The sequence below is a fragment of the Leptopilina boulardi genome, unplaced genomic scaffold (genome assembly GCF_019393585.1).
Source record: "Leptopilina boulardi isolate dan_hultmark-lab unplaced genomic scaffold, ZJU_Lbou_2.1 LbouV2_371, whole genome shotgun sequence".
In the NCBI taxonomy this organism is placed as follows: Eukaryota; Metazoa; Arthropoda; class Insecta; order Hymenoptera; family Figitidae; genus Leptopilina; species Leptopilina boulardi.
Window position 1 is genome coordinate 2,925,354 of NW_026137942.1, and position 20,960 is coordinate 2,946,313.

Sequence of the window (20,960 nt, forward strand, 5' to 3'; positions counted from 1 at the left end):
AGAAATTTTAAAAAGTTTTTTATCATTAATCAAGGTATGTATATTATTTTAAATATTTAATTACTAAAATTTAATAATAAATATTAATTTTAAGAAAATGACAATACATTTCTTTTAGAATAATTAGATTCTTCATTATAAGAATTTATTGATATTTAATTTTATAAACTGTAAATAAAAGAAATTAAATTAAATTTCATTAAAAAAATACTAAAAGAAAATTCCTATTGTGTCACCAGTTTTTTGAAGCTGCATATTAATTTATCGAGTATAAACATTATAAATATTAAATTTTTTTAATATAAAAATATCAATGTGTCCAGTGAATTAAAAAATTTAAAGATGTTTGTAAATTATTTATAAATTATTATTTTTAAAATATTACAGTAATTTTTTAACAAAATAAATATAAACTTAAAATATCAGTCCATCAATCTCTTCCATATCTTCGTCCATACTTTCTCCCATATCTTCCTCCATATATTCTTCTTCTATTTCTTCTATTTCTTCTATTTCTTCATATTCAATCTCTTCAGTTATTTCGGCTTCGTCCAGAGGATTTTGTTCATCAAAATTTATTTCATTTTCTCCAGGTACATACTTCTCTACAATTGTTTCATCTTCTCCAGGCACATATTCAATTTCATCTTCTCCAGGCACATACTGATCTAAATTTTCAGTCGCATTGTCTTCGGGCATAGCTCCTAAAATAGTTTTCCTTTTCTTGTTTACTTTTCTCACTGTAAATAATAATAATAATTATGTCACAAAAGAAATAATATTTATAAAAGATCTAAGCGACAAAAAGTTATTTAAAAAAATTTTATATAATTTTAACTAGTTTAAATTTATATTTTATATTTATATAATTTTTACCTCTCTTTCTTGGAGGATTTTTTAAATCGCTGATTTGCTTTGAGATATACTTAAGAGTATTCCATGCCTCCATGTCGGCAGAATTTCTGCTCATAGACTTCTCTTTTTGCAAAGCAAAACTGTAAAAATCTGGAAACAAAATTATAGAATATTAATTTTTTGTATTGTAAATAAAGCATATAGGTGATTCCATGTTCACTTTTAAAATTCATGGATTTTAAAAGTGAAATTAAAAAATTATTTGCCTGCAGGTAAATAATTTTTTTTTGTTCCTTATTAAAAAAAAGGTGTAAGTATGTTTTCTTTTTTTGGTGGCCACATTTTTGAGTAACAAATTTTCGAAATTTTTATTGTTGGAAAGCAAAACCTCTTTTTAATGACCCTATTGATTTTAGAAAAATTTCTTCAAGAAAAAAAGTTTGGTTTTTTTGTTGATTTTTAAATAAAGTTAACTAAAAAATTTGTTTCAAATTTGGGAATTTTTATTTAAAATTTTTTTGGATCAATTTCTTAGCTTGGAATGATAAGGAAAGTTTGCATATAGTTTTAGAGTGAACCTGATAAAATTTAGTGTTAAAAAAATTAATAAAAATTTTATATAAACAAATTATTTGAACAATAAGATTTATTAAGCTAATTTTAAAACTATACGCAAATTTTTTTAATCATTTTAATCTAAGATATTAAATTAACCAAATGCCCAAATTGGAAAAAAATCAAAACTTTTTTTTTGTTAATATCATTTATAAATAGAACAAAATCAAACTTTTTTATTTTGGCGAAATTTTTATAACTAATTTTATAGTTATAGGTAATTGAAAATTGGTATGCTTTCAAAAAATAAAAATTTCGGAAATTCATTATTCGAAATTTTGACAACCAAAAAAATTTTTAAATACGTATACTTTTTTTCTCTGAGTAACGAAAATGAAATATTTTTCCAAAATTTAAAATGTGTACTAAAATCTGATGTGGAATCGCTCATGTACCTCTGATGGCTAGAAGTTTAGCAGAACTCAGAGTTTCAGTGGGCACCCTGCCAGCATTACTACGGTTACTGCTAAAACCAGTAACGGTACTTTTTCGCAGAACTTCTTTTCCAAACATGTCAATCGCAAACCGCTTGACAATTTTTGGAAAAGACTTTTCTGTGGACATTACGTCTGCATAGGTTTCAGTTGAGATCCACTGTTCTCTTCCCATGTACAACTGTAAAAAATAAACAATCTAATTATTTCTATTACAAAACTATATTTCTGTAAAAAAGCTAGATTAGAAAAAATATATTTCAATTATTTTTGACTATTTGTTTTGAAGAGGAAAAAGATTTTTTAAATAAAATAAACTTAACTTACTTTTGACCTGTCTGCATTGTACATTCCAACAGGGGAATCCAGAGACTCTTCTTGTATTTGCATAGCCTGACTATGCATTTTAATAGTATCTGCAATAAAAAAAATAATTGCAATAAATTTAAGAAATTCACATTTACAAAATATTTTATAAATAGGCATTATTTTTTTAAAAAACTTTTTAAACGAAGGAGCCAAATAACTTACCGTGAATTGTGTCCATTTTTTGATGAATGAAATATTGCGATTGTCTGTTGAGATGTCTTAGCTCTTCATTTTCTTTAAGCACATTCTCCAGTCGAGTACTTATTTCTTCAAGCTTTGCCTCCAATTCTGCTGCTTTCAATTTACTCGCTTTTAATTCTTTATTTTTTGATTTCAATTGCTCGCTAATGTTTCGACATTCTCCTTTATAATTGTTAACAATATCACTCAGAGAACCAATTCTTGATTCCCTTCTTTTATCTGAATAAAAAAAAGTATTCTTAAGTGCACAGTCAAATCAAAATTTTTATCTACATTAAATACTTGTAAAAATTGAATTTGGTCGTAAATAAAAGTATAATTTGCAAAAAAAATGTTTCAGCTGAATAAATATTTTTAATAATAAGGATTGTGATAAATTGCGATTAAACATTTATAATATGAAACAATAAAAATAATACTAAATTAAAAAATGATAATACTACAAAATAAAAAAAAATGGCAGTTATTTTGTTAAAAGCTTGTTTTTAAATTGAGAGATTTTTAAATTGAAGTTAAATTCATCATAAATCAGGGTTGCCACATAATTTTGATTTTCTGTTTCACGGACTTTTCCCTAATTTCAGATGGAATTTTGTTTTTTTTTTCCTGACTTAAATAAAAAATTTTAAGACGTTTTTATTTAAAAAAAAATTAACAAAAATTTTTTCAAATTTCAAATCTCTAAATTTGTCAATTTTCTAATACTTTTTAGAAAATCACTTAACTTTACCCTGCATTCAATGATTTTCCTGACCCCTGGCAACCCCGTAAATATAAATTGAAATATATAAAAATATAAATTGAAAATAATATAAATATAAATTAAATATAATATATAAATTGTTAACCCTAAGAGAATTATTTCAGTAAATAAATAAATAAATAAATAAAATATAAATAAATTGAAAAATAAACACTTTCATTACCGACAATTGTTTCTTCAGAGAAACTTTTTTCACTATAATGAGACAATGCACTGTTGCTTCTTTCTTGATCTTGCTGAATGCATACTGGAGATTCTGAAGATTTATCATTTGTAACAGGTGCAGTTACGTTTTGAAAATGTGTGGTCTTTTCCGATTCACTCCTTCTTGCAAAAGAAAAGTTTTCGACAGATTTTACAGAATCTACATCTATTGGCGGTGTAGATGTCACCAAACAGTTGATTTGTACAGTCGCATTTAAATTCTGAAAATGATGGAGATTTTCATGAAAAAAAGTTTATATTTATAAGAATAGTATAATATAAATCAGTCTTAACTAGTATTTTTAACACGTTAAAACTATACTGCAGATAACAAGTTTTTTTTAAATTATTAAAGTTATAAAGAAAAATTTTTTTTTATTTAAATAAAAAATGTATTACATAAAAATAAAGAGTTCTAAAAAATCGATAAATCCGTATATTATATTTTTATTAAATTTAAAAAAATTTGTCATTTTACATAACTACTAAATTAATTTACGTTTTTTATATTAAAATTAATATATCTTTCAATACATACCTCTAAAGACTGTTCACCATTTTCTAACGATTTGCCGGACTCTGATGAAGCAGTTGATTCATTGGAGGCAATTTTTATTTTTGCGGGTTGCTTCTTTCTCGTCACAATCGGCTTTGATTTGGCAGTAATAGGATGGTTTGAAATCTAAAATTATAATTAAAATAAAGAATAATCAATAAACAAATAACATTAATTATACGAAAATAGGAAAAAAATTAAAATTGCGTCTAAAAACTGACATTTATCAAAAGCGAAGTAATCAAGTTTCGATTTTTTTATTTTATTACAATCGCTGATAAATAAAGAAATATTTCTTGTTTATGTGACAGTATTGTTCTTTACCGTTAAGATACTTTTTACCATTTTTGAACTAAAAAATTATAAAATATTATTTTAACAGTAAATCACACTACTATTGCATAAACGAAAAACATTATTTATCAGAGATTATAGTAAAAGAAATAAATCAAAAATCGGTTACTTCGCTTTTGAGAAATGTCACTTTTTAGACATTATTTTCGATTTTTTTTTCATGTTTCCGTATAATTAACGTCATTTGTTTATTACATATTTGAAATATTAAAGAAAGCACTTAACATTACTTTTATCTTTTAGTATAATAGAAAAAAATGCTTCTGAAAAGTGCCCTGGTACTAAAAAAAATATAATTTAAAGAATCATAACTTCCATAATTTTGATGAAATAGAAAAATAAAAAAGGAATTTCTTTATTTTTCATATAGAATTAAAAAAAATTGTTTAACAAAATAAAATTCGATTTAAAATTTGACGATGAATGCCCTATATAATATTTAAAAAAAAATGTGTTTCATATTAAAATAGATTTTTTAATACCTCTGCTAATGGTGTCCTAGGGTTCTCCTCTTCTCCAAAAAGAGACGAATGAGTAGTAGATTCTAGTCGTTCCGCAAGATGAGAATTTATTTTCTCAATGGAGTGGGGAGCCTACAGAAAGGAAATCTTATAAGCGACTGTGCATAAACTACCTTATCAATTTTTCGACTTTTTCAACCACCCTGCCCCCTTTATGTTCAACCGTGGCTTTTGTTACCCACCCTCTTCCTACAAAAAAAATATCGTTACTTTGAACTAAAATCTGAAATAAAACTGCGTTTTAATGTTTATTGTTTAGAAAAATATTATTTTTGCGTAATTCAATGAAATAATTGAATTATTATTATTTTTAATAAATAATTCAATAATTCAATTAAAACCTCATTAGGTCAATCCAGTGACTTTCGTCTGAAAATAGTTGCGGCCATATTTTTAAAAATCAGTGAATTTTCCCAATTAACAATTTATTTTTTTAACTTTATTACAAATAATTTGCATATACAATGATACAATATAATTAACTGATTTATTTAGCTAATTTCAATATATTGTTTCCACCCCCCCCCCCCCCCCCCCATTTCTTAGATCAGAAATTTTTGACCCCCGCTTCTCGTAAAATAAATACATATAAATAGAGATAACTTTTTTTCCACACACACAACCCCCCACTTGGACGGTGTGACGTATAACTTATGAACAGCCTCTATGTACATGTCTGCGAATATAGATATTTTAATGTTGTATAAATATGTTATGGAAAAAATAATACCTTTCGATTACTTGGCTGTTTAGACTTTTTATCAGGTCGTAATTCATCATCTGTCGACAATTCAGTAGCTGTTTCAACAACTTTCCTTGGTGGAACATGTGATCGTTTTCCTGTTTTTTCTTTCAAATCATCCTCTGTTGCTATTAGGTACCGAAAAAAAAAGAATTCTTAACTAATGTAAAAAATTTTGCAAGTTTAAAATTGTTTCCCAAATTTGTATTTGTTTTAAAATGGAATATAGAAATAAAATATGGAATTATTGTACACTGCACTTTTTGGAGTGTTATACAAAGTTGATAATCAACACAATGATTTTCGAAGTAAAAAAATATATATATATATAAGTGATATAATATATAATTATCATATATGAGCGATTCCACGTAAGATTTCAGTTCTCATTTTAAATTCAGTCAAACATTTCTTTTTATGTTCCTTAGAGAAAAAAAGTATACTTATTTATTTTATATATTTTCTGGGTTAAATTTTAGTCATGAATTTTCACAATCTTGATTTTTTGAAAGCACATCTATTTTTAATGACAACTATTGACAATTATTGAGTATAGAAAAATTTTGCAAAGAGAAAAAAATTTGGGTTTTCTTCAAATTTTAAATTGTAGTTTTATAAAAAAATGTGTTTTTGAATTTTCATTTAAAAAATTATAATTGTTATAAATAAATTCAGTTTTTTCAGTATTGTTATTTTTTTAAATTTTTTGCTCCATTTTTTAGCTTGGAATGATAAGAAAAATATGCATGATGTAGTTTTAGAGTGAGCTTGCAATAAATCTTCAGGCGGCCACTAAAACTTTGTGATAAAATTCAAGGCTAATTCCAGGTTTTTTCAAGGTTGTAAAAAAATTTTTGAGGTCTAAAAATTGCAATTTGAATACACAAATTTTAATTGAAATTCAATTGAAAATGCAAAAAACAGGCTGTTGAACAAATCGAAAAGATCGAGCTTTAGATTGCGAAGTTTAACCATTTGTTTATTTATTTAGTAATACAATTATTAAAATTTAAGGATTAAAAAATAAATTTACGTCCAATTCCAAATGAAAATGCATTTAAATAAAATAAAATTTAAAAAAATTAAATTAAAATTAAAAAACCATTTAAAACCATTTATTTCTACAAACATTTACAAAATGCATTTATTTTTGCTTTCATATGAGAGAAATAAAGAGTTCTCTTGATAAAAAAATTTTCTTGTTTTAAAAAATAGAAAAAAAAGAAAAAATTTTTTTTTATTATTTTAAATTGTTCATAAAAATTATGATTTTTTACATAACAATTTAAAATAAATTTTTTTTTATTCTCATTTTTATTTTTTTTGGATATAAAAGGTTTCTTGTATCATTATAGAACTATACATTTTGCTTATAATAACGCAAAATAAAGTAGAAGAATTTTTTTTTACAATCAAATTAATTAAATAATAAAATCTATCAGGCCCAATCTGAAACTGTATGTAATATATTATCATTCCAAGCCCAGAAATTAAGCCAAAAAATTCCATACAAAATACAAGTTAAGAAATATTTATGCAAAATACCATTCAAAAATATAGTCACTGGAAAAAAATAACATCGAAATAAACCCGAAAATTGACCCCGAAAATTTTCGCTAATTAAAAATTAAAATACACAAATTGAAAAAAAAATTAATTTCATCATAAAATATTATAATTTTTAAAATACAAATTCAAACAATTTTCTTTGTTAATTTAATTTAAAAATCGATGAAAAACCAAATTTTTTTCTATTTGCGAAATTTTGGTTACGAAAAGAAAAATATATGTGTATTTTTTCTCTCTAAGGAACCAAAAAAAAAATGTTTGCCCAAATTTAAAATGTGAACTATGTAAAATCTGATGCGGAATCACCTATAGGTATTTTCCAATAATTGTTCAAAAGAGCCGAAAATTTAATAAATTGAAGTCCACAATGTATATCATCATCTAAGCTTCTAATAAATTTATTTCTTTTTCAAGAAAAAAAGGATATTTTAAAAAAAAATTTTTAATTATTAATAAAATAAAATTATGTAAAATAATTTTTCAGACTGAAAATTTAAGAAATTTATGTAATACTATAAAAAATATTAAAATTAAATGAAATTTTTTGTGATGATAAAATGCTGATAATTCTTTATAAACTTCAAAAAATAATGTAATATTTTATAAAATTTTTAAATAATTAAATTCTATAAAATCTGTATGAATATACCTATTACTGAATATAATTTATGTAACGAAGAATTTTTGAAAAGTTTTTAAAATAATATTCGCAACATTTGAAATGCCAATTTTTGTACTAAAAGTAGAATTTATTATTAAAAATTTATAATTTTTCTATAAGACGATATTTAAGTCCACGACGTTTGTTATCAACGAATCAAAAAATCCATAAAAGCAATTTTTAAAAATTCTTATTGAGACAATAATTTTATTCAAATGATAGAAAAATATTTTTTTTTTAAATCGGTAATCATAAATGTTGCAAAGATTTCAACTTCTTGATTTTGATAGAATTAATATATATGTTCGACACAATTTCAATTTCTTAGATATTGTTTTGTTAGTTACATTATATTTTTTTCAACATATTTGAAATATTTAAGAACAAATGATTTACTTTCAAATAGCACATTTTACATTATTATTTACCTTTTAATATAATTTGGAAAAAATACGTTTAAACAGTCCCAGGCTTAAGGACGTAAAATTTAAAAAATTGGTAATTTTAATTATTTTCGTCAACTAATGAAATAAAAAAAAATTATTTTTCATAAATATATAACTAAAAAACATTTTTTAAATAAAAAAAATTTTTAAATTAGAATTTTACGAACATTATATCCCATTTTTAAAAGAAAAATTGGAAATTTATTCTTTTGGGGCCACGTGGTGTTAAATATAAATCCATTTGTAACTTAAACTGATGATATATTTTCAATTAAAGTATGTAAAGAATAATTACCACCGAAATCTGTGATGAATCCTTCTTGAATTCCATTATCACTTTTGATTTTGTAGGCTCTTTTTTTATTTTGTTGATCAACTTTAAAATTAACAATTTTTGACACCGGCACAATTATACTCTTTTTAGTCGTCCAGATGAAACACCGAGCAAAATTAATTGGTTTCGACTTTGGAACCATTATTTATAAAAATATCTTTTTTTATATTTTATTAGTAAAAAATTACTAAAACGAAAGCAACACACACATTAAATGCCGAACGAGACAAGTGCCTGAAAACAAAGACGCAATAAGAGAAAAAGGAACTGTAACCCAGTCACGACCTTGACCGGTGATATGTCAAAGGAACCAATCAAAATTAATCAAGCGCGTTAGATTTGACGAATCTTCCGGGCAGGAACGGGCCCTATCTACTTGGGCCCTATCCTTGTAAAAAAAATTTAAACATTAAATTATAGTCATCTGTACGTATAGCAGTATTAAATGCTCTTATAAAGTGTATAAAAATTTTTTTAAAGATTGTGGTTAGTAAATTTGATAACAATTAGACAGTAAGTCTTGCAATAATACCAAATAACACCCAGTGACCATAAGGACTAATTACGGTATTTGAAAAGTCTCCAACGTCGATCAGTTCAGTGTTTGCCAGTTGCCCAATTTTAGAGGGATTACAGAAGCGTCTTTTATAATTTTACAGTAGAATTGTTGACAAAATTTTAAAAAATGTGGTTCACCTACAAATTTATCATAAATAAATTGAAAAGTGATTTGATGTAAAATGTTTTGTATTATTGTTTCAAGTAAAAAAGACATGAGAAGGTACATTGTGTGGAATTCAAAAGTGTAAGTATTTATCTTTCTTTAAGATCATATCATGGATTCTATTTTCATAAATAATTAGTCATACACGTTTCCTTTAAATGGGTAGAATCGAATTTTATATTTTAATATCATTTCATTGAGAAAGTTTTTTATTTATTAAAATTAAATAGTTTTTTTAATGCATGGATCTATTCCAGCAAATACGTCTATAAAACACAATTTTCCTTGATAATTTGAGATGGTATGTGTTTTAACGAATTTGAGTTAAACAAAGATAGTATTAATTTTCACTTCCCTCAAAATAGATGCAATACATACATTTAAGAAATCACAAAATAACGACATTTTTTTAAACTTGATTTAACATTTTTTTATAAAAAAATTTTTTTTAATTGAAAATTTTAGTTGGTAAAGAAATAATTAATTAATTAAGCTGGTGACGTTGAAATTAAATTTTAAAAATTTATTTTTCTTGAAATTTTAATTTAATATTTTTTTATTCCAATTAATTAAGTAAAATAAATAATTTTTTATTTGATTTATATTCATTTTCAAATATTTGTTTGGTTAAATTGTTTTAAATAAATACTTATCGAATAACATATAAATAATTTATTTTATGGAATCTAATAGTTATTTTCTATTTAAATAAAATTTTTTAATCAGAAAAATGGTCAAAATTTTTTAAGCGAATCACCTACAAAGAAAGATAAATTTTGTTTAAACCTATTGTGATTAAACTAAGTTTTAAATATTTTTTTAAGCAAAAAATTGTTTGTCGATAAAGTTATTAACAATTTAATTTTTTTGCAGCATTAAGTAAATAAATGGTTTTTTTTAAATCCACTTTACCCATTTCAAAATTAAAAAAAAATTATTTTTTGTCTTGAATTATGAGGTTTAAACTAGGGTTTAAAAAAAATGTTCAAAAATTTTTTATTCGTAATAGTTGTTTAAATCGCTTATTTAAGAAAATGTTAATTTGTTCCTCGAAGAACAAATGAATTAAAAATAACTGTTTGTATATTTAAAAAGTGTTTAAATTAATGCAGGATTATGTAGAATTATATAGTCTTGCCAGTTATTTGCTTTTTTCTTGAGAAATTTTGTTTTTCTATAATTGACCCAAACTACGAAATTGAAGTCCACGTTTATTATCAATGATTAAAAACCATATATATTTGTTCAAAAACAAAATAATAAAATTAAAATTTTTTTTTTTTTAATTTTTGATTAAAACAATTTATTTAAAATTATTTTTCACATAAAAATTTTAAAAAATTGTCTTAGAATAATATATTTACTTTTATTAAATCGTTGAATAAACGTTGTTAACTTCGTCCCAAACTGGACTCATCCGCATAATATTGTGTTTGAGTGGTCACCCTAATCTTTAATTTCAATAAATGTATTTAATCAAAACAAGCAGTTTTCATTTAAGACAATAATAAAATTTTCCAAAATTATAATTATTTAATATTGTTTTAAATGAAACAAAGCAAAGCAAAAGAAAGTTATTGTTGAATCTCCCACTGACGCGAGCAGTCGTTTTGCTAAGAGAGACGAATGTAGTTAATCGCTCGGCGAGTCCAAAGATAAATATTCGAAGGAGAACCAAACCGATTGTAGCCAAATAATATCGATTCAGACAGTCTGGCGCCTAAGATCATTCTCCGTATAAACTCACATTCTCTTTCCCTTCTCCCTTGCCGTGTAAAAGATTAGACACAAATATTTTCGGCGGCTTATTAATTCAAAATTTTAGTGGATCGATATTTAAAAAACATTAATTTTTATTTCAATAAGAAATTGTTTAAAATATATTTTTTTAAAGTTTAAATTATTTATTTATTTTTTACAAATTTTCAATTTGAAAATATAACGTATATTATAATTTAAATGCAAATAATTTGTATTTAAAATTTAAATAATATTTTTTTGCTTAATAGATAGATAATTATAATAATTTTAATAAATTCTTAATATTTTAAAACGTAAAAATCGCTTTATAAAATTTAATAAATTTATGCAATATTACATCTTAGTATTATAATAATATAATTTAGTTTAATTCAAGGTTCAATAGATTTTTTTTACAATAATTTTGAAAAAAAACTTAGCGAAATTTTTTTAAAAAAGGCGAAAACCAATTAGTCAAGATTATAAATTTTAATTCTATCATCATTATTATTTCAATAAATATGTAATTTTTTAAAAAGCAAAAATGAACTTGTGCTGTACGTTTCCCATCTTTTTTTGATGCAAAAACTGATGTGTTCAGATGTTTGTTTGCACATAATAATATTTTCTTACTGGATATTGCCTTTGTATAAAATAAAAAAAATTTTGTTAGTATTTCTTGGATAAGCAGAGGTTGTTTTTTGCAAGTGTGAGCTCAATATATGCTGACAACGGATATCAGTTAGGGAATAATTTTTAAAAAATTTATAATCTTTTTAAGTAAATTTCTGAACAAGAAATAGTCAAAATTTACCTCTATTCATGTAACCTTTTTTATTTATTCATTAGATTAAATAATTTTTTTTTCTTGAAGGAAACGTTGGTCTTTTAATTATAAATAAACTTACTTTTATTAATTTAAGAATAAAGAAATATATTTAACGTTGGAAAACTTGTTTTTATTTAAAAATTGTAGGTGATTCGTTTGAAATTATTTTTGACTCACAAGTCAAGTAATTTTTTCTTAAAGTTGTTATTTAATCATTTAAAATGAAGGATATCAATCAAATAACTCGATCCGCGCGTCAAGCAAAGTTTCCTTCTGGTGCCACCTTCTAGCTGAGTAGTTGACTTTTGAATTAGATAAATCTATTCTAGTTATCTAATTGATCTCCTGAATAATAATTATTTATGGCAAAAGAAATAATAAAATTTGTATTTAAATTTTTTTATAAATTTGATTTATTTCTTAATTAATTAATTTATTTATTAATAACGAAATTTAATTTATTTTAGAATTTTTTACAACAATTATAAATATATAATATTGTAGTAATAATAATAAATAATTAAGTTTTTGAAAAATTTATTGAAAGTTTTACTTTAGATATTGCTAGTTGGACGTAAACGAAAAAACATCAGGATAATTATTTCATGTCAACCAAGATCTTTTACAAAAAGTAAAAGCGTGTTAATCTGGAAATTGTGATAAAATATTCTGGGCACTCAATCTTCTTTTTACAATAATGGATATTTATTGTTTATGAAATAAAAGGATCGCTGAAATCATCGTTCATGAAACTGGCATTTTAGGATTAAAAGGTATCAAATAAAAGATTTTTGATTACTATTACCCAATTAAACGATAATTAAAATTTAACCTCAGTTTAATTTTCAAACGTTACTTGATATTCAGTTTTTAAAAATATTATTTTAGTTTACAAAATATATACATAAAAATACATTCAAAATTTGAGAACTAAAGTGGAATTATTTTAAATATAGATTATCTTTATGAATCTTACTAAAATTTAGGTTTAAAAAATTTTTTAATCACTTCTGTATATTTTACCTTCATTTTTTTATCATGATCAAGGAAAGATTAAAAATTACGTCAAAAATTTATTTTATTTTATTTTATCATTTGTCTGTTTTGAGAGATTCTTCTTTATGTGGTTTGTAAATAAATTATTTGTTAAGATTTCTTAAATGGAAATGTTTATTAAGTATCTAGATATAATTTTTCTTGTATATTGTAAGGTAATATTTTTAAATACCTATATATAAACAACATCAGGGTTGCCACAGACCTGGAAAACCTGGGAAATGGAATTTTTTTTCAGTCATGGAAAACCTGGAAAACCTGGAATTGTCAGGAAATTTTATAAAATCCCTTTCTGAAAATTTAATTTCCTTTATTTGAATAAAGGAAATCTCAAGTTTCCAAGTTAAAATTACAAATATTTGATTTTAAATTTAACTTTTACAGTTGAAATTAATTTGACGTTTATAAATCTTTGCTTCTCAAGCATTTTACATGAAACAGACATCCCAATTTTTTATTCTTTTTTAATATTTTTAAATTCCAAATTTTTATATAAAATCCATTGAAATAAGTACAATATGTGACAAATTTCCAGTAAAATTAATGATATTTTAGGATATGACCATAATTTTTTAAATTAAATTAATTTTCATAGAAGCAAAAATAAAAGTAAAAACAATTATTAATTTTTTTGTATGAAAATTAATTAAATTTCAAAAATTATTGTCATATAACCTAAAATATCATTAATTTTATTCACGGCTGCAATTAAAAATAACAAATTATAATAGTTATTCATTTATCTCAGCTAGCAAAATATTTATTTAAATATTGATCAATTTTTATTAACTAATTTGTTTATTATTCAAAATTCCCAGTTTTTCCTGACCAATTTTTTTGAATTTCTCGTTTAAATTTTTATCAAAATATCTCTCAACTGTTGAGAAAGTTTAATTTCTTTTTTTACATAATTTTATAAATGATTTTAATAAGAAATTTATCGAATTTTCAAAATAGACAAGTTTTTCAAGTCAATTTTAAAATCTCGATAATTTCATTGTTTTTTTCATTGTTACTATAATCAATTAAAATTGTTGAAAGTGTAAATAAAATCAAATATATAATCTCAGCTAAGATTTTTAATTAATTCGTATTTAAATAATAAAACTGAAAAGATTTTAAAGTTAATATTGAAAATATTTTTTAAAAAGTCGAATTGTTTGCATTATAAAATTTATCTTTTATAACTAATTTATCAAAAAACGAAACACCTGGAAATAATAAATAAATTGAATCAATTAAAAAATCGGATTTTTAAAACATTTAAAACAAAAAAATTTATCAGTCCTGATTTTACTACAAAATTGTCATATATTTATTCCTTAATTCCATGTATTTTTAATAAAATTTGAAAATTTTTAAATAATATTGTATTTTTTCACAAATACCTTAAAATTTATTTAAACAATTTTATACGTGGGTCTGGAATTTTTTTAAAAAAGGTCTGGAAAACATGGAAAAGTCATGGAATTTCAAAATCAAAATTTCGTGGCAACCCTGAACATCTTTTTTAAGTCATTGACTCATTGTTAATCTAACTTTGATTTGATTATTTCAAAACAATATTCTATTTAATTGACACAATTTAAAAGAAAATTTAAAAATAAATTTGAAGAACATTTTAATATAGGTAATTTTAATACTTTTCTATATTAACTAGGAAATAATAACTCTAAATTTGAATCAGCAAAATATAATTATAAATAAATTATTTGTTAAGATTTCTGAAAGGAAATGTTTAATATCTAGATATGTGACCTGGACAGTTAAAAGGGACCTTTTTGTCCGAAAAAATTAATTTTTTATTGATTGGTGATTCTGATAGAGAAAACTTTTTTCTATCAGAATCACCAATCAATAAAAAATTAATTTTTTCGGACAAGAGGTCCCTTCTAACTGTCCAGGTCACATATAATTTTTTTTGTATATTGTAAGGTAATATTTTTAAATACCTATAGGTATTTAAATTGACATTTTTAAATTAGCTCAAATTTTTTTACCTTTTAATACTCCATGAAAAAGAGGTCCATGATTTTTTTCAAATTTTTTTATGCAGCCGTTTAAAAGATGAAATTTTTAAAATTTGTTTATAACTTCTGCAAAAATGGATCAATTTTAATGTTACCTATGTATATGAAAAATTTCAGTTTTTTGATGGACTTTTCAAAAATTTGATGCAAAAAATTATCGAAAAATTATTTACTACTTTTTTTGTAATTTATTTGTTAAAATCTTATTTTCAAAATTGTTTGTATCCTTCGATTTTTTCGAAATAATTTTTAAACAAAACTATTTCTTTTTACGCAAATTTTCAGCCTAATCCCGTCGTGGGTAAATGATTTTTACTATTTTTTCAGGATTTTTTTAAATTATCAAAATTGAGTATTGTCTCATGCAAACCTCAGATTATTTTGGTACTACACATTCTTATATATTTTTATGCGTTGATTATGAAAATCATTGTCACAACGACCGAAAACGTGATTTTTGTGGTGAAAACCATAAAAATAACATAATTTAATGGTTTTTTTTATCTCATAAAATATGCAAAATATTAAAAAATGCTTCAAACAAAAGTTGTAGTTATCATAAAAATACATTTTTTTATGTATTATGGTTTTTTGCCAAAAACTAATAATAATGTAAAAATTTGCTTTTTGAGAAAACCAATAAGTTTTAACAAAAATAGTGTAATACGTGAAAAATGTATTTTTATGATATCCACAACTTTTGTTTGAAGCATTTTTTAATATTTTGCATATTTTATGAGATAAAACCAAAAAACCATTTAATTATGTTATTTTTATGGTTTTCACCACAAAAATCACGTTTTCGGTCGTTGTGACAATGATTTTCATAATCAACGCATAAAAATACATAAGAATGTGTAGTACCAAAATAATCTGAGGTTTGCATGAGACAATACTCAATTTTGATAATTTAAAAAAATACTGAAAAAATAGTAAAAATCATTTACCCACGACGGGATTAGGCTGAAAATTTGCGTAAAAAGAAATAGTTTTGTTTAAAAATTATTTCGAAAAAATCGAAGGATACAAACAATTTTGAAAATAAGATTTTAACAAATAAATTACAAAAAAAGTAGTAAATAATTTTTCGATAATTTTTTGCATCAAATTTTTGAAAAGTCCATCAAAAAACTGAAATTTTTCATATACATAGGTAACATTAAAATTGATCCATTTTTGCAGAAGTTATAAACAAATTTTAAAAATTTCATCTCTTAAACGGCTGCATAAAAAAATTTGAAAAAAATCATGGACCTCTTTTTCATGGAGTATAAGAAGGTAAAAAAATTTGAGCTAATTTAAAAATGCCAATTTTGATGATATGTCAATTTGGCGTGGAATGTCTCATATAAAGAACATCTTTTTTAAGTCATTGACTCATTGTTAATCTAACTTTGATTTGATTATTTCAAAACAATATTCTATTTAATAGACACAATTTAAAAGAAAATTTAAAAATAAATTTGAAGAACATTTTAATGTAGGTAATTTCAATACTTATTTCTATATTAACTTGGAAATGACAACTCTAAATTTGAATCAGCAAAATTTCGTTGATTCTCATCTATAATTATACCATCAACTTTCAAGCATCGTATACATAAAGCAATGAATAAATCGGTTACTTTATACACCGTAAGGGGAATAAAGGCTACGCGGAGATAAAAACTTCTGTATCTTTTTAGTAGAAGTTTCTCTTCCCATAACCATTTACGCGCGGGTAGCCTTTTCTCCTCTGTGCAGTGTAAAGGCACTTAATAAAATTTCACTGATTTTATATTGACTGGCTATGTTTTATTTGTACAGAAACATTTCCTTGGGAAAACAAAGATAAGAATAGGACTTGAAATACATATGTACCAACAGGAAATATGGAAAACGACGAAAATAGTGGCGAGAGGACAAAAGGCAATGTGAAAACAAAAGTTGCATCAAAAATCAAGTTACTGCAACTGCAGTACGGTATGTTATTATAACATTCAAAAATAATTTAGTATAGTTTAACAATAAGCAAATATTATTTTAGAATAATAAATTGAAATCTAAATGTAAATCACTATTTAGAACTCGAAAAGTGGTGCGCCACCGACTTCTTTTTAGAATTTTATTTTTCTCAGGCTAATAACTTAAGGGGAGACTAGGGATGATACTTCCAACTATATGAAGGAATTAATTTTAATTTTAGACAAAATAATTTTTTTTTACTTTTTTTCTTGTGATAATATAAAAAAATTGGATCAAAACATTTTTGAACATTGTTTAAAAGTGGAGAAAAACAATTTATGTTTCGATACAAAAACCCTTCAGTAATTTTGTAAAAAAATATAATTATTTATTTTAACCCTCTTACCGCACACTTGTATCCAGCACCCATATACCGCACACAAGTGCGAATTGGGATTTCGTATTTTGAATAATCGCTTTAAGGATGAAGAAATCTTTGTAAATACATTCAATTATATATCATTTTGGGGTGAAATTTTCCGCACAATTCAATGGAGCAGTTGAATTTTACAAAAAAAAAAAATTTGTTATAGAAAAATTAATATTAAAAAACTGCTGTTTTTAAAAAATTAAAGAAACATAATTTTTGGCAGTGCGAATTCGCACCTGTGTGTGGTAAGAGGGTTAAAGAATGTTACAAAGTAAAATTTTTTGTTTCGCTTTTTTGTAGCATTTTTTCGATTTAAAAATGCATTTTTGTTTTTTAAAATCAAATATTTTTATTATTATTATTATTATTAAAAATTATTTGAAAATAATTAAATACAAGTTTTAAACAATATCGTTTAATTAATATAATTAATAATTATAATTATAATAATAATTAATAACAAAAGAAAAAGATTTCACTAAGATTGTATTATTCTTATTGTATTGTTTTGGTATTATTAATCAACTTAACTTTTTTATACGAAACGAAAATTCAATTGTACGTTTTAAATACTTGTAATATATGTTATAAATTAAATCAAAATAATTTTTTTAATCCACTATTGTAAATATTTTGAACCACAAATGCAGCAATGAACAATATCTTAAAAAATTACTAATACATTTTTTAAAATTTTAAACATTTTTTCAAGCGCAATCATAATTTTAATGTGTTAATAATTTGTGATCATATCTTAAATAATCTAATTTCAATAATCTTAAATCTGATTTCAATTAATAATTTTTTAAATGTAGATGCTGCCCGAGAATATGCTGCAAAATATAGAAAATTGTCTGAAAACCGACAACAAAGTTTACCGGATTTCGATGAGGATCAAAATATTGTGCCACAAAGTAGTGGCAATGAGAATGACGAAGCATCTGCATTCTTCCCTCAGAGTGTTGCAGAAAATCCTGAAGAATGTAACAGCAACTTAGATCCTGATGAAAGTGACTCCAATGAAAGTGACTCCAATGAAGACACAAGTGACAATTTTAACAATTTCAACGATGGAAACTACGAACAGTCTTCTTTTCTAGAATCTAATAACACTCTGATGTTCCCTCAATCAGGCTTACAAGTAAATGACGTAATCGAAATGCTGATGGGATATTTTATTCAGTTCGGATTAGTCGAAGAAGCTAGAATTAAATTAATTAATATCATCAAAATTTTAGCTGGTCCTCTATTTAAAAATTTGGAAATTTCAAATTATATGCTGAATAAGGTTATGGATGCACCACCGGATAACGTTATTTTTCATTATTACTGCAAAGAGTGCGAAAAAGAAGTTGTTCATTCATCCGTAAAGTCAGGTATTAAGGGACAGAAAAAAATTTGCCAACAATGTCAAAGTAAAAATAAAATTACTCTTAATAATAACAAGTATTTTTTGACTGTAAATTTCGAATATCAGCTTCAATTATTGTTAAAAAATAAAGAAATCAGAGACCATCTAGTAGGTACAGTTTACGGTAACAATAAACGTGACGAGACCAGTGATATTAGGGATATTCAAGACAGCAAATTGTATAAGGAGACAAAAATTAAATTTCCCAACACAATTACATACAATCTAAGTACTGACGGAGCACCTGTTAGCATGGGTAAATCTGGAGTACGAAGTTTCTGGCCTCTATCGGTTATTATAAATGATTTGCCACCAGAAATTAGATTTAAACATATATTGCTTGTAGGTATGATGATGGTTACCTCTGAACCTCCACCACATTTGATGAAATTATTTATTGATAAATTCAAGGAGGATGCTTTCCGCTTGCACACGATAGGTTTATTATTAGAATTAGCGAAAAATTATAAAATAAAATTGACATTTACAATTCTCTGTATAATTGCGGACTCTGTTGCTAGAGCTGTACTGCAGTATAGGATGCAATATAGTGGATACTGCAGCTGCACTTACTGCTACCAATTAGGATTTTATTTCGGGTATGTAAGGTTTCCATTCATAGGGAGTAAATGCGAGGTACGAACACATGACTCACACATGAGTGATGTTTATCTATGCGAAAAGAACGGTAAAGCAGAAAATGGCGTGAAAGGACGATCTTCTTTTTGTAGTTTTCCCAACGTTGACATGGCGCGAAGTTTCAGTTTAGATTTCATGCATAATGGAGTTTTAGGAGTCGCAGAGCAAATGTGGAAATTAATGAAGAAAAACTTGACTCCTGTTCAACGTAGTTCTGTTGAACATTTATTAACCCTGATTCAGCCGCCAAGAGAGTTGCACAGAAAGCCGGAAAAATTATCGAAACTCGGTGATTGGAAAGCAACAAACTGGAAGGCTTGGTTATTTTATTACAGCGTTCCATTGTTACTCACAGTGGTATCAGAAAACTTTCCAATTGAGTCAGTGGAGTATTATGCATTATTTGTCAATGCAATGTACACACTGTCGAAAACAAAAATTTCCCGAGACGATTTAGTGAAAAGTAAAAAAGACCTTTTGAAATTTGTCTCTCACGTTGAAACAACCTATGGTTTATCAGCAATGACATTTAATATTCATTTGTTGTTACACGCCATTGAGAACGTAATTGACACTGGTCCTTGTTGGTCAACATCAGCTTTCCCCTATGAAAGTAATATTTTCATTTTGAAAAGCTCAGTGAATGGACCCAAAGCTGCAGATCAGCAAATGATTCGAAAATCCCTGCAGAGATTATTGTACAAATTTCGACCGAGGGACCATCTTCCTGATATTGTTAAAGAAGTCTGCGAATCATTTCTTACTGAAAAACGTTATACTCCAAGTGCAAAGTCTGTAGGCAATGTCACACTTTTCGGTTTCTGTGAATCAGATGATTTCCCACGAAACTACGAAACTTATGAACGTTGCTCGTACAAAGGAATGATCTTGACAACGGCTCATTATAGCAGAAATGAAACGCACAATGATTCGGCAATAAAGCTGGAAGATAACAGTGTTGCACAAATTTTAAACATTTTTGTACAACCAAATGGCCTCTGTTTTTTAAAAGTTCAACAATTAATTATTGAACCACTGTTCATTAATCATGTAAAAATGGAACACATATGGAAAGTACTTCCATCTCCTTCGAATCATAAGATTATTAATTTTAGCGCTGTACAATCAAAAATGATTGTTTTGGATTTAGACAGTATAAAAATACAGTATTTATGCAGTATGCCCAATTGTTTTGAAAAACAGTAACTCCAAATTTGTCTGTAAGCATGATTATTTCCATAAGAAGCACGTTTGTCTTTTAAATAAGTAGTTTGCACTTGTGTATGTTTCTACATATGTAAATAATATACTTTGTACACTTAAAAACTCAATTCTAAGCAATGAATGAATTCTTAATAAAATGAAAATAATTCAAAATCGCTATACGTAATTTTTAAAGTATATATTGAAAAACATTAAATATAGCTAAAAATTTTTATTATACATAAAATTTTTAAAACATTTTATCGATTTTGAAAAATTTTCTTATATTTTATTTTTATTAATTTTTTATTAATTTTATTCTTATACATT

General features: G+C 24.6%; 3 protein-coding genes across 5 annotated transcripts in view; 1 reads left to right on the top strand and 2 right to left on the bottom strand.

Moving 5' to 3' along the window:
* The window catches only part of LOC127287611 (sodium/potassium-transporting ATPase subunit alpha), a 115,128-nt gene that overhangs the window by 29,615 nt on the left and 64,553 nt on the right, over positions 1-20,960 (bottom strand). The gene's annotated exons all lie outside the window — the stretch shown is intronic.
* On the bottom strand, positions 346-8,872 carry LOC127287613 (uncharacterized). Its single transcript, XM_051314635.1, has 10 exons — positions 8,586-8,872; positions 5,603-5,742; positions 4,834-4,944; positions 3,980-4,123; positions 3,401-3,662; positions 2,436-2,693; positions 2,232-2,320; positions 1,866-2,085; positions 877-1,005; positions 346-740 (listed from the first exon to the last, which is right to left on the bottom strand). Exons 1-10 carry the CDS (start codon positions 8,764-8,766, stop codon positions 415-417), a joined length of 1,860 nt encoding a protein of 619 aa, XP_051170592.1. The 5' UTR covers positions 8,767-8,872; the 3' UTR covers positions 346-414.
* On the top strand, positions 9,214-20,785 carry LOC127287612 (uncharacterized). Its single transcript, XM_051314634.1, has 4 exons — positions 9,214-9,429; positions 12,476-12,690; positions 16,810-16,965; positions 18,193-20,785. Exons 3-4 carry the CDS (start codon positions 16,875-16,877, stop codon positions 20,631-20,633), a joined length of 2,532 nt encoding a protein of 843 aa, XP_051170591.1. The 5' UTR covers positions 9,214-9,429; positions 12,476-12,690; positions 16,810-16,874; the 3' UTR covers positions 20,634-20,785.